General features: G+C 43.4%; 1 protein-coding gene across 3 annotated transcripts; it reads right to left on the bottom strand.

The window, feature by feature from the left end:
* Positions 1-5,144: 5,144 nt before the first annotated feature.
* Positions 5,145-8,876, bottom strand: ARL4A (ARF like GTPase 4A). Of its 3 annotated transcripts, none has more exons than XM_074836592.1 (2): positions 8,824-8,876; positions 5,145-7,712 (listed from the first exon to the last, which is right to left on the bottom strand). In XM_074836592.1, the coding sequence occupies exons 1-2, from the start codon at positions 8,851-8,853 to the stop codon at positions 7,026-7,028; spliced, it is 717 nt and encodes a 238-aa protein (XP_074692693.1). In that variant the 5' UTR covers positions 8,854-8,876; the 3' UTR covers positions 5,145-7,025. The 3 variants fall into 3 exon arrangements, with proteins under 3 accessions (XP_074692693.1, XP_074692703.1, XP_074692697.1); XM_074836602.1 differs by lacking the exon at positions 8,824-8,876 and adding an exon at positions 8,319-8,518; XM_074836596.1 differs by lacking the exon at positions 8,824-8,876 and adding an exon at positions 8,022-8,238.
* Positions 8,877-13,812: the final 4,936 nt, after the last annotated feature.

Here is a 13,812-nt window from a genome sequence, read left to right as displayed (position 1 = left end):
CCTCACAGCACTTGTAAGCATGAATTTAAATGTAAGAGCAACTATGAGATTCTTGCTTTACACATAGATGAAGAGATTTCAGGGATAAAATGACCAGCACTCCGTAGCTGGGCTGGACCAATCTTCAGTCTTAAACTTCCAGCTTTCAGCATTAACTCCAGTATTTAAAATCATGTAGTTTGGTGCATTTGTTTTAAAGTTGCGATGTACAGCTGAGTCTATATAAAGAATTTTTCCAAACAGTCCTCTATCGTGATTACAGCAATAGCAGGACATAAGCAACCATTGCATATAAAAGCAAGTTATGATGGAGTGGCAGAGATACAATTGCTGAATCATATAGAAATATGGTTTGCTGGTACCAGTGCTACCATAGCACACAGTAATGCATGTGTATTGATGTGGCAATAGGAGATCTGTCAAAAATCATCAGTGTGGGCTCAGTCCATGAATCCCAGTTGTCTCCAGCATAACTTGACTGATTATAGCTGAATTACAGTGACTTTAAATGTACAGGTCAAATTTCTAAGCTAATTAAAATCAGGGAGGCTAGTATTTCTCAGGTTAGCACAATTCATCTCCTATACAAAATACAGTATAATCAAGAAAAATGGACTATATATCTCTGATTCAAAAAGAAACTCAACAGCTGGAGTTTAAGGGAAATAGTGCTACTAATAATCTGTAGATTGCCATTTTACTGTATCACTTGTAGCACGAACCAAATAGGAATAAATTGTGTTTGCTGAGACATTGATACATTAATCTATGTTTCACAAAGAATCAAGTTTCTTTGAGAAACTAAATTGACCACAGAAACACCTCAAATAGCTAAAAACATACATCATGGATATATAAATGCAGTCTTACTGTGGAGACGTTACGCTTACAGTCTGCAAATGGTTGAAGGCATCTTAGAGATCATCATGCAACTGGTGTCAAAAAAACAGCGGTAGCCCATGCCTACAATGGCATTCAATAATTGTAAGACCAGCAGAGTTCAGCTAATGTTAGAAATAAGAAAATATTTTTAGAAAATTTCCCTCTTTTAGGTTACTAAGTCCGTGTTAAGCCAGCTTTACAAGAAGACTGGTTTTAGCTAACCAAAGTCACTGCAGCAGCGGTGAACACTCTTTCCTGACCCTCTTCACTCACGAACTCATCCTTGTAACACCCGACTCAATGACGTTCCAGTATCAAAACCTGTTAAAGCTTTCAGGACAAATGACATTGGAATGGGAAAGGGATGAAAATGTTATGCTCCAAAGGAAATTATTCTTATTTATCATTCATAAAGTGGTAACATAAGATAAGCAGTTACAGGGTTGGTGGCATCTCTGGACTGTGTGTGGTGTCTGGAGGTATCAGGCTTCACACCTTTACCTCGTGTGACCTAAATTCTACCATTCTGCTATTTTTAGAAGAGACCTTGAAATACAGCAGCCTTTGAGCCAGCCAGGAGCCGTCAGCACATTTAACAAGGCTCAACACCCCTGCTAACCTTCTCCTTTGTCAGTGCACTCCGAGATTAATGCGGCGATTAGGTGGCTTTCTTAAATGAGGTATTGTTTCATTTCAGCAATAGGAAAACTACAGTGCATAAAACAATAAAGATTTTAAACCAATTAAGCAGCCTAAAAGCATATCTATTTCCCTTAAGGCTCAATGTATTTTGAAAAGCTAGGAAGACCCCACAGTTTCAAATCTTCTCTTCCTCCACATACCCCGCAGCCAACAACTGTACTTGACTTTCTCCTTTCTAACTATTCTGTCATCTTTAGCTCTTAATTCTGATTGAACAGCTGTGTAAATATATAATCTTCACAGGTCAGGGATTATCATCTCTTACCTTCCTGAGCTGTTTGCAAGCAGGTATTTAGTCTGGAAGCACTGTCTGGCTTCCCTGCCTGTTTTTTCTCCTTAGATTTTGGGTTTGCCTTTGAATAAATTCAGTATGTGACTACTTGGTGACTGTGCCACTCGCCAGGCCCGGCGGCAAGCAGGCCGGCTGCAGGCAGCGTCCCCCAGCCACCACACGGGTACCTGCAGCCACTCATAGCCAGCACCAATAAAACAGGGCATTGGCAGGGAGAAACTCAAGTCCTTAATTCGCTGCTTGGGATTTTTTTCAGCTAGGTCTTTGAAACTGCGTTTTTGCTTCTTTACAGCTGGTTTAAGAAGCCTGACTAATGCTATGAAGAAAGGCAAGGTTACCAGCTATGTATCAGCCCTTTATTTTGTTCTCAGATAGGTAGGATGGCTGTGGGAGCCCATATGACAACCCCAGGCATAACCCTGCTGCGAAGTCACACCGTGTATTTCCCTTTAGTTTAAAAACACACTCAAGAGTTTATCCACACAGCTCTGCAGTCTTGTACTGCTCCTAAAAATAATCACAGCCTACAGAGCAGCATGAGAGGGGCCGGCCTTCACATACCTATGTCAGTCAGGATTAAAGAAAATAAAAAAATAAATGCTTTCCTTATTCCCCAGAGTAAGCAAACAGAAGACAATGCCCATTCACAGCTCCCCTACACATCCCTTGCAGTACTGACAAGAATTGTTTTTAGCTCAGGGACACGAAGCTACAAGGTTGTAAACTGTGACCCTCTCAAAAGATGAGTCACCCACCAGTAAAGTAACAACACTGATCCAAAAAGCACTGATTCATGCCTAGATTTCTCTCTCAGAAGAAGTTAAAGGAAGACAGCGTTACAAGCACACGTTTGCTAGCCTTCATGCATTGCAATCCACACAGCTGAATCAAGACTGCATGTTAGGGGTGGTGCCCTATATATAGTATATGCAGATTGGCTGTTTTCCACACTCTGCTTTACCAAATCCTTCTTTGCAGCATTAACGCAGTATCTAAATCCTCCTCCCATGCCAAGAATGACACTTACCTCTCAACAAAAAGTTTCAGCCAGACACTAATTAACACCCTGCTGTTTGCAAACAGATGATGATCCAAGATGCAGATAATCCCCCCCAAGAAGGCAGAGCTGCCCTCACGCAGACCTGCTGGGGTCCAGAAGGGCTTAGCTAGCACCCACCCGACCAGACAGCTATCAGCTCCTGGCTGCTCTGTGACTACCGTGTCTCTGGTAATAAACTGCTGCAGGACCAAGTGCTGTGTAAGGTGGTACAGAAGCTCCTCTCTAAATCAGGCTGGGAACTGTGGGCTGTCTGTGGGTACTGCTTTCCACACAAAAAGGATCAATCATGTCTCAATTAAACATGAAAATTTGAAGAGAGAAAGGTTTTACTTACCACCTAGCTGAAAACCATTATTTGTATTTTCTCAAATGTAAATGCCCATTCAGCACAACACAACTTAAAGTGATGTCAAGAACATGAAGAACTCTCACCATCCTACAGTACTTTTTCTAGCTGAAATAGTCATAAGCTAATACACAGCTATGCAGCTAGAAAACAGAGACCAGATCCAGAGGGCTGGTTAACTTTAAATGATTGCATGTGCACAAACAGCTGAGGCAGTGCCATACCAACTTTTGTAAGCTAAGACAACAGCGATAAGGTTACAAGACCTTGTGGCTTGTTCATTTTTAACAGTGCAGCACTGATTTAAATGCACTTCCATACCTCCTTAAAGTAGAAGCAGTTAAAGATATTTAACTTTTCTAGTGCCTTGAAGAACAGTGTAATTTGTAGCCCATTTTAGCAAAAATTATTTTAAAATTTAAGTTGTGCAACTCCAACATTGTAACAAAATTACACCTGCTTATTCAGCTCCTCTCAAGATTTTCTTACACATACCAGTATTTAGGCCAGAACTGTCAATTTATTGTACAGAAGAAAGTGATCCCAGGCTGACAGAACTCTGCCAGCAGAAACTCAGTTGGCTGAGATACCAAATGCTCTACTTGCAATCACCATTTTGTTCACAGTGGAAGACTTTGACATAGTAAGACAGAACACCGTGTCAGAGGTACAGCTACATTTGTATATTTTACTCAGTTACTGTAATATTCCAGCAAAACAGTTCTAGTACAGCTAAAGGTATAGGTTGAATATAAAACTCATCCCCCACTCAAAGTCTTCTACTTCCAAGTCAGTATTAAATATCGCATTGTAACAACAATGACATGTTAGAAAAACTACTCCCCACCCTCTCTCACATCTTCCTTCAGAGTGCTACAGATCGGTCATGTCTTTGTATTTAAAATCATTAAGTTTTTATACACAGAAGACTTTAGAGAGACTGTCACCAGATAAACACTAGCATGTTTAATATGCAGAAAATAGTTGACTTTTTCAAGCAGGATGCCTTCTCAACTGTGCCCAATAGAAGCCTAATGAATATTCAAAATGAAGCAATTATTTGGCATCGTACAGTTTGTTTACTGCGAACGAAGAGCCAGCCTACCAGCTCACCTTCCTCAGCCTAGTAGCCCTGTGCACCTGACAGCAAAGAAAATGTTAGCCAATGTTAGACCAATTACACCCCAAATTCATAGGGCTCAGCATCACTTTTTCTCAAGACTGACTGTCAGTAACCTACATTTTGATGTGCCATCAGTTACATAAACAGACATGAAAAAAAAAATCAGGTTTGAAAGAGAGTATCTAAACTTCTCTCTCAAACTTAGCCATTTCGATTTGCAAGCTAAATGAAGTTTGTCTTGTCTATGTTCGGGTCCTGAAACTAATTAGAAGTTTTCACATTCTACTCACTGCTGTAAAAGCCTAGGAGGAAATTCACCCAAGGTTTAAGTACACGTGAATCCCTCAGACAGCTTCAGACATATGATCCTGAAGATACTAAATTAAGTACCACCTGTGAGTACATGTGATAAATGCCCAACATCGCCTATTAAATATTGCACGTAACACAAAATAGGTTCAGCCATATAAAAGATTTTTCAAATTATGCAAGATCCATCGCTTCAGAAAGGAGTCACTGCAGTTAATATTTCTTCTGTGAATATACAGACATGCCACTGATTTAAAGTTTTTAATGAGATACCTGCAATTTATAACACTGTGACATTTATGAGCCTCACCACATTTATAACTTTGGTTTTCAACAGAAACAGTTCTACTGTTATTAGCATCACGTGCACAGAGGCTGGTAAGAACATACCGCTGCAGTACAAGAAGTCAGACACCTTCTCTCTGCAGGCTTGTTTTGAATTGTTTATTGAGGTTTAAGAAGTCATCCACATTTCTATAAATATAGACATTACTTGAGTAAGTGACTTACAATGTCACCAGTGCAGGTACATATATAACCAACATACAAAAGCTCCACTGGAAGCTACTTCAGTTTATTCAAAAAGGACCAAGATGTCATTAAAAAAAACAGCTGTCACTTTCAGTTATTGAAGACACTAAAGTGCATTTTTGGTTACCTCCCGGACAAACAGCTGCTGGTTAAAAAGTTTGATTTTTTTTTTAATATACCTAAGTTACATTGATTGACATTCATGTTTGTAGCTGTCATCCTCCTGATACATGGCAGCAGGTAAGAAAAGTGTATTACTTTGCTGGTTGAGTAAGAGGAGGAAATAGATTTAGCTTTTTTTTTTTTTTTACTCTTCTTGGGGTTTTTTTGGTTTTTTTTTTTAATCCGGTATTTCCAACAAAAGTTTAAAGAGAATCTAACATTCTGAATTTTTACAGCACCACTAAAGTTAGTCTTAAAAATCCAGGCTCTGTTTTAGCCCTTTTAATTGCTAGCCAAGTATCTAAAGAGTCACTTGAAGCTCTGTACCAGTAAGAAAAACTACCCTCCCTTTTCCGTCAAGCACTATCCTGCCCAGTTAACACTGTTTGCACACTCTGTAAACAAGAACAGCTTAAAGCATAATTAAAGCAGAACACAGGCCCATCTTGAAAATCTTCTTCCCCCCTCCCCCCCCTCAACCCCCAGTAGTGTCAAATGTTTGAGTGTATAAAGCATTATTACATTCCTAACCACAAAATACTTTAAGAGTCACAATAAAAAAAGCATACGTTGAAAGTGACATAGCAATACCACTTTAATAAAATGGGGTACTTCGGGAAGATACAAGATGTGCTCTGCTAATTCTAACTCCATCTTTACTTCATTATAATTTTGTTTTATTGCCAGAAAAGTCACCAGTAGAGCAAAGAATGCTGCACTGGTTAGAACCACAGCAGCCAGAGTTGTTCTTTATAGCTCCTTTACTGCAATTAATTTACTTTTAACTTGATAGTAGGAGGACATAATACTCATAATCCAGAAATAAATTACTAATTTTGAGTAACAGTTTAAACCTGATTAGCACTGTATAATGAGGAATGGCTACTTCTAAAAAATAAAAACCTTACATACCAAAAACATGCTATACGTTGGGAAACCACTTTTTCATGCTCCAGCATGTTGTTTACATTTTTTACTTGTCAAAAAAGTCTTTCTTTTATCATTTGAAGAATCCACAGCACTTGAAATTTCAAGTATTTGAACTGAACAGGATTCAAATTCAAAGTGCCAAATTAAAAAAAAAACTACACATGTAGCCAAGCTTTCATAGAAATCCCCAAACAAGGTAAAAAACAGCCTCTCAAAATAATGGGTTACTAGCTTCATACATGTTTTTAAAGCTGTATAATGTTCACCTAAACACTCCACTTACGAGCATTAAAAGTTTAAAAACACAGAACACCTTCAATGCAAATTGCTTGCAGAGGGCACCCTCAAACATATGAACACAACACTAAGCAGAAAACCCTCATTTTATTTGGCTATTTAGACATCCATGTCACATATACCCACCCATCCATTTCCTGATAGTATTACATCATCTATTAGGGCTTCTGAAATAATGCAGAGCCATAAAACTCAGAAGAGACTAGTTTAAAAAAAAAAAAAAAAAAAAGTTCCGTAACTGCACAGCCTTCCACACGGCAAGGTTGTGCAACTGATTGTTTAACGTAACTAAGCTTAACGGCATCCAAACAAGCAGGCCTGGGTTTGGAAGCTGTCTTATGTCAAATTTTGACCAAGTAACTACTCTAACATAGAAAGGTCAAAATAGAACTCATCTCTTCTTTTTCTGCTGCCTCAACATTTTCCTTCGCTTAATTATCATATCATGTAGTTTCTCCAGTCCCTCTTTGAGTCCATCTCCAATGATTGCACAGGTAGGCTGCAAATGCCAGGGAGTTGAAGAACTCAGCTCGCTCATCGCTAACATTTTCTCAATTTCAGAAAGGGAGAGAGAGTTCCTTAAGTCCTGCTTGTTAGCAATGATAAGGACAGGCACTCCTTGATTTTCAGATATCCTAGTGATCTTATGAAGTTCTGTTTTGGCCTCCTCCATTCTCTCAACATCGACAGAGTCCACCACAAACACAATGCCATCGGTGCACCTTGTGTACGACTTCCACAGCGGCCTCAGCTTCTCCTGGCCGCCTACGTCCCAGAAGTGGAAAGTGACCGTTTTCGAGTTGCCCAGCGTCACTTTGATTTTCTCCGTATTAAATCCTTTAGTGGGGACAGTGTTGACGAACTCATTGAACTGCAGTCTGTAGAGCACCGTCGTCTTTCCAGCGGAGTCCAGTCCCAAGATGACAATGTGGAAACTCTGGAACGAGGGCAGGCTGGAGAGGATCGGCGTCTGGTCCGAGAGTCCATTCCCCATTGCCAGCAGGGGAGGTGACAGCAGGCTGCCACGAGCAGGGGCCGGCTCCCTCGGCGACGCTCGCCGCCGCGCTAGGCTGGGATCCTGCCAACGACACCAGTGGCGTTAGCCCGCAGCTGACCCCCCTCCGCCTCCAACGGGGCTCCGCGGCCACAACACGCCGGCCACCGCAGGCGCCGCCGCCCCGACTGCGGAGGCGGCCGCAGGCAGCGCGACGCGGAACGCCACACGGCCCCCGCCCGGCCCGGCCCGGCCCGGCCCAGCCCAGCCCGGCCCGGCGGGCTCTGCCGCCCCACGACGCGGCGGCGGCCGCGACCGACACTGCAGCTCGCCGGGCACCTGCGCCCCTCACCGCCGCCGCCCCGCCGCCGCCAACCGCCGCCCCTCGCCTACCGCCTGGCCTAGCCCCGCCGGCGGGCACGTCCCTCAGCGCGGGGAGGCGACAGCCGCCCGCCACCCCATGCCCGCGCGCCGCGTCCTCCGCCGCCGCGTCCTCCGTCGGTGCCGCCGCCGCGACTCCCCCGCATCTGGCGGCCAGGCGCCTCCCAGCCCGCGCCTAGCCCCGCGCGCCGCGCCCCCCGCCCCTCATTGGCCCCGCCGCGCGGCGGGGGCGGGGAGAAGGGCGCGCTCCGCCTCGCCTATTGGCCGCCAGCACCAGCCACTCATCGGAGAACCTCATTCTTCTTTTACCGTCCTCAAGCGAACGCCGGGGCCGAGTGCCGCCGGGGAAGGCGCCGCGGCCTCCGCAGCGGCGGGGGCTGCACCGCTCTCCGCCCAACGCCCCACCTGAGCGACCCCGCTCCTCCCCGCGCGGGGCGGAGTCACTGCCTTACGCGGCCCCCTCGGGGAAAGCGGCCGCTCCCGCGCCCCAACGGGCGGGCGGCGCCAGCAGCCTCTCACCCCCTGCGGCGGGCGGGCGGCAGCGCCCCGCAGGCCTTGGCGCCCCGCCCCTTCGCCGAAGGCGCCTGCGCTCATTGGACGTGGGTGCTGTCACTCTAACCACGCCCCCTAGCGGCCTGGGAGACGTCCCGGCGGCGCCTCACACCGCACCTGCGCCACTGCCAGGGCTGCGCAGCCCGCGGAAGGGGGGGGTGGGGTGTGGCGGCCGGCGGTGACGTCCTGCGCCGCCCGCCCGTTCCCGCTGGCAGCGCCCCCGGGGAAGCCTCCCGGGGCGGCAATGGGAGCGCCGCTGTACCTCGCTCTGCTCGCCCGGCCGTTGCGTCATCCGTCCCCAGCCGCCGGCCGCCGCTCCCGCTGTAGCCTAGCAACGGGCTTCAAAGCGGCAGCCGGCGCCCGCCTCCCCCCCGCGGCCGGCTGCCCACGTGACCCCCGCCGCCTGCGCTCGCGCGGCTCCGCCCGGTTCGCCGCAGGGTCGGAGGCTGTTTCCCTGCGGCGGCACCCCCGATCCCCCTTCCTCGCTCCCCGGAGCGGTTCTGGGGGGGCCCGGGTGAAGTGCGCTGCCCGGGGGGCTGGGGTGCCGCAGTGCGGTCGGTGCTGCTGTCAGAGCCTCAGTAAACGGCCGTACAGCTCCTGATCTCTTGGAGTGACGCAGCAAGTATCGCAGGCTCCAGGCCCCCGTCGTGCCTCATCGGCTGTGGAAAAGCCCGTTGGCTGCCTTGTTCCCACCACCTGGGACCTCTGCAGGCCCCGGTACGGGCGAAGTTAGAGGGGAGGGAGACGCTGTGAGCGGGGTTTCTTGCTGTTGTGGCCTAAATAAGAGTGATCCAAGGCCCCAGGCCCGGCTGTATGTTCTCACCGTACTCTTCTTGCCTTTCACTTGTCCCCATGAAACAGGAGACAAACAGTCCCAGAGGAGCTGAGAATAACTGAGTGCGTGAAATCCTCCTCTTAGACTCCTGGCGTAGAGATAGCAGCCGTGCTCACGTCTGAACGAACGTAAATGTCACCTAGTTTAGTTACAAGGAAGGTTTCCCACAGCACAAGGAGATGTTAAGTAATTCTGCATTTTAATATCTAAGCCTGAGGTAAGCAGTGAAGTCTTTCAAAGTCAGAACTGATTAGTAGCATCTAATAAGACATTTTCCTACGTTACTGTTTCCAGAGCATATAGGTTTTAGAGGAGGCCTGGAGGGGTATGTTGTCTCTGATACTCTTGCTGTCTCTCCATCATTCTGCTCTTCCCACTGTGTTTGCCACTGTAGTTTTTATACAGCTGTGGCAAGGTAGATGGCAACTTCTGCCTGCAGTGGATGTACACCAGCTCAGTGTAAAGTACCAATAGTGCACAAAAGGATCAGATATGCTGACTTTAGAGCAGGGCATGCTAGAAAAGTCTTCATCCCTAACCCTTAGTAGAATAAAAATTAAATCTTTCCAATAAAAGCGTGTGTTTAACTGCTGACTAAAGATACTGTGCTACTGAAGTCTACTGTTCCAAGTGTATGTTTTTTCTACTTTGTACTACAATCATCCAAGTCTTTGACCAGCTGGACTCCAGTAAAAGCAAAAAGGTGGCATTTTCAGTATTAACCTTGCATTTTTTTCTAGAGGACTTTCAAATTTCTTGATATGGCTGCTAAAAAGGAGTGATTTTTTTAAGACTATCCTGGCAATCATACCTCTTTTTTTCCCTTTGAAAGCATTTTACTTTATATTTTAAATCACAAAGAATTATGATGTATAAAAGTGAAGTAATTTAATAGAAAAAGGACACTGTATTGCAACAAAAATTCCATAGTGTGCTGTAGGCAAGGTTTCATGTTATTAAAGTGTTGATACCCATTATAGTCCTACTAAAAATAGCAAAATTCTCATTTGCTTACATCTGAGATTAATGTTTCACTGCTTTTATCTTGCTTAGTTATTTACATCCTGATTTTACAGATTACTCTCTTTAGAGGAAGTGGTCTGTTTGTATAGGAAAGTGATTTTACATCTATGGAAAAGCAGGGGTAAGTTACTACCCCTAAGGCCAACCAGTAAGGTTTCTGATTTGGCAGTGTTTTACACTACTTTTGCACAGCATACAATGTAAAAGAAAAACATTTATAGTGGCAGTAAAAGTGGGCCTTGGGTATTTCATGAATGGTTTTTAGTAATTTGAAATTGGTGGAAACCAGATAGAAATACTTTGTTAAGAAAAACTACTAGAGATAATAGATTTATTCATAAAACTTGACAGGCTGAAATAAGTTGACCCTTATCTCCACCTACAAAATTATGTATTCCCTATTTTTAATGGAAAAATAAGCCTATTAGATATTACAGTCTTCTGAACTTTTAATGTCTCATTGTCACCAAGATCTGTTCACACTTTAACACAGCTTTATAATAACATATTTTAAAATTAATTCCACGAGGAGGGATATGGGCCAGCTCCTGCTTTTATTGGAGGTATTTTAATTTTAAGCATAAAATGCGGAAAGATTGCCTTTATCTTTTGCTCTGCTGAAAAACAGTCAATAAGAGATTTTGGTGCCCTTGGAAAGGGATAGACAGAACTGAAGATTTGCTAGAGTATAGCATATCCAACACACTAGGTGGACGATGAATCTCATTTTTTTATGTGTTTCTTTGGAAGAGGAGTTTTATGACATCAGGGAGATCATTTTAAGATTAGAGAAAAATTAACATCTTCAAAAAATGAGCATATCTGTAAATATATACATGAAAATAATCCATACTGTCCAGAAAATGCTTGGAGAAGTAGATTGTTCTACTTCTCTTTCCCTCCCTACACTTAATTTATCTCATCCACCTGTTGTAACTTGCTATAAAGAGAATTATGAACTCTCTGGGGCAGGGACTATTTTTCATTGTAAGTCTTCTTAGTGTTTAGCACCTTGATCTTAATTAATCCCTGTAGGCATTTCTGCAAAACAGCTATTAAATAACAATCCAAGTTGATCAACTCCTCCCATGCACTTCATGCTACTTTAAAAGTCAAACGTGCAGACTGGGCAGGTGTTCCAGGTGTTACGAAGGAAGTAATGGTATCTAAATTAGTGGGAGTGTAAGAAAGCTGACACATTCACCCCCTGATAATTGAAGGTGAGGGTGAAGCAAGGCTTTGATTATCCTGTAGAAGTCCTGAATGAAGGAGGTGTGCAGTAAGAAGTATACTCACTTTCTTTTCAAGTATGTAGCTAAATGGGGAGGGGGGTGGGCTGTAATTAGATGACAGGTGAAAATAACTGCAAGATACATGTATGAGGAAACAGTGGAAAAAAGGCTCAAAGCCATGTGCAGACTTTGTAATGCAAAACAAGGAGGTGCCTAATGTCTGTGTTGGGGTCATTTCACATATTTTTCTGACTTCCTAACTTGTCTATGGCTCTTGAGTTCTTTCTGGCTCATTGTTCCTTAGCTCATGAAAACAGCTGGAACTCAGCTTCTCTGGGCTAAAAACTTTCTCCCTTTCCTTTGATACTGATTTACCAGGCTAAATGGTAATACGTTATTTTCTACATTTGTTTCATACATACAGTCTACATATATTTTCCACACAGAAAAGGTAGCCTGGGACAAACATTTGTGTTTCAAGAAAAAGAAGCAACACCTGCATAACATGCAGCTTCTTCACCATGGTAAAATAGGATTATTTTTTTAATTCCTAAATGGTCCACAGATAATTCTGGTTCAGGGCAGGTTCGGGAGGGCCAGGCTTCCAATGCTGCAGCAAGAAACCATCTCTCATATGGAAATAGCAATTCATGGAAATTAAAAGCTAGCATTTATGAGAGGTTCTCTGTAGCAAGACATTAAATCAGACCTTTCACTTAGTGCTGGTCATTCTAAAGGTAGATTCCATTCAAGTAGACACAATTGTTACACAACCACATCTAGTGACACAGCAGATGAGAAATTCTTTCCAAAGCAGGCAGTGGGCTTGAATTTCCTTGGCCAGATAAGCACAATACTCCTTTTGTTTTGACTAAATACCATCATTCTGTAGAACAGGCTAATGACATTTATTATCCAGGTCAATAGCTAATCACCTTAGCAGTTATTTTTTAATAACACCATGTGTTGTAAAACCAGCTGCATCATGGAGCTGAATTACTTGTAAAACACAAAGAAATGAAGTCATAAGGATGAAATTACTGCAAGGACAATGCACTGCCAGCTACAGGTAGCTGGCACATAGTGACAGGATCCCAACACCTATGTCTTCATGAAAGAGACGTGTTAGCAACCTCACACCACCAATTCTTGCTGCTTGAAGCTTCAAGCAGATTTCTCAATGTGTATGAAAGAAAATCAACTGCATTTCAGTACAATGACATGGCAGACCTAGGCTAGGGTAATATGTATTAATATATGTGTAATAATAATAACATTGTTTATTATTACAGTAACCAACTGTAGCTTGGTTGTACATTCACAAATTGAAGTTACTCCTCTTCAACTATACCCTAGATCTAAGATAAGAGCTAAAAAAGTATTACTTTGAGATGACATTATATGGTTCTAAAAGAACACCAAGTTTCTACATAAAATACTACAGCAATTTTGAGAAACCCCTTGAAAATAAGCAGTAACAGTGAAATTGCTGACAAATTGCAACACATGAAGTTTTGCTCTTAAGACCGTCTCTTAAATTGGCATAGAAAATGTTTTGCACAAAGAAGCCTTTTATCATCTTTGCTATGTCTGATGAGTTCTTTTATGATAACTTACATGCTGCATGAATTATTTTGCTTTGATTATTAAAAAGTAGTCAGTGGTAGAAAATCTATTTCCTCGCAATAAATAACAAAGCTTAGAGCAGTAGGAGGTGGCGTTGTTGTGTGTTACAATTTAAGTTACCACTCTGATTAGACCAGTTAATTAAACCTATTCTCATTTGATGTGTACCTTCACATGAAGTCTTAACATTTACATTTTACTACTTTCATTTTTGTAACTAAACATTATGCCATATAGCAGGCTGACAAACAAAAAGCCTTGTTCTTTGATACTGACAGTCACACTGAGTTGCATCGTCAATGCTGCTTAGGTGTGTTAGCTGAAAAAAGGTGGTACTAGCTCATAAATGTTATTAGTCATACTGAGCAAGTGTTGTCTCAGGGTGACTAAAATTATAATCTCCACCTTCCAAGTTCTGTGAATTTTGGTTGCTTCATCCTCTGATAGGATGGCTGTAATGGCAGTGACTCCAGCTTTGCGGAGCCCAGGGAACGGTCTGACCACTTTCTGTATGTGTGGTTGTGTGAGTAGCTCA

The sequence above is a fragment of the Strix aluco genome, chromosome 1 (assembly GCF_031877795.1).
Source record: "Strix aluco isolate bStrAlu1 chromosome 1, bStrAlu1.hap1, whole genome shotgun sequence".
Classification (NCBI taxonomy): Eukaryota; Metazoa; Chordata; class Aves; order Strigiformes; family Strigidae; genus Strix; species Strix aluco.
Note: the sequence above shows the minus strand (reverse complement) of the source record. Positions and strands in the feature narration are given on the sequence as shown.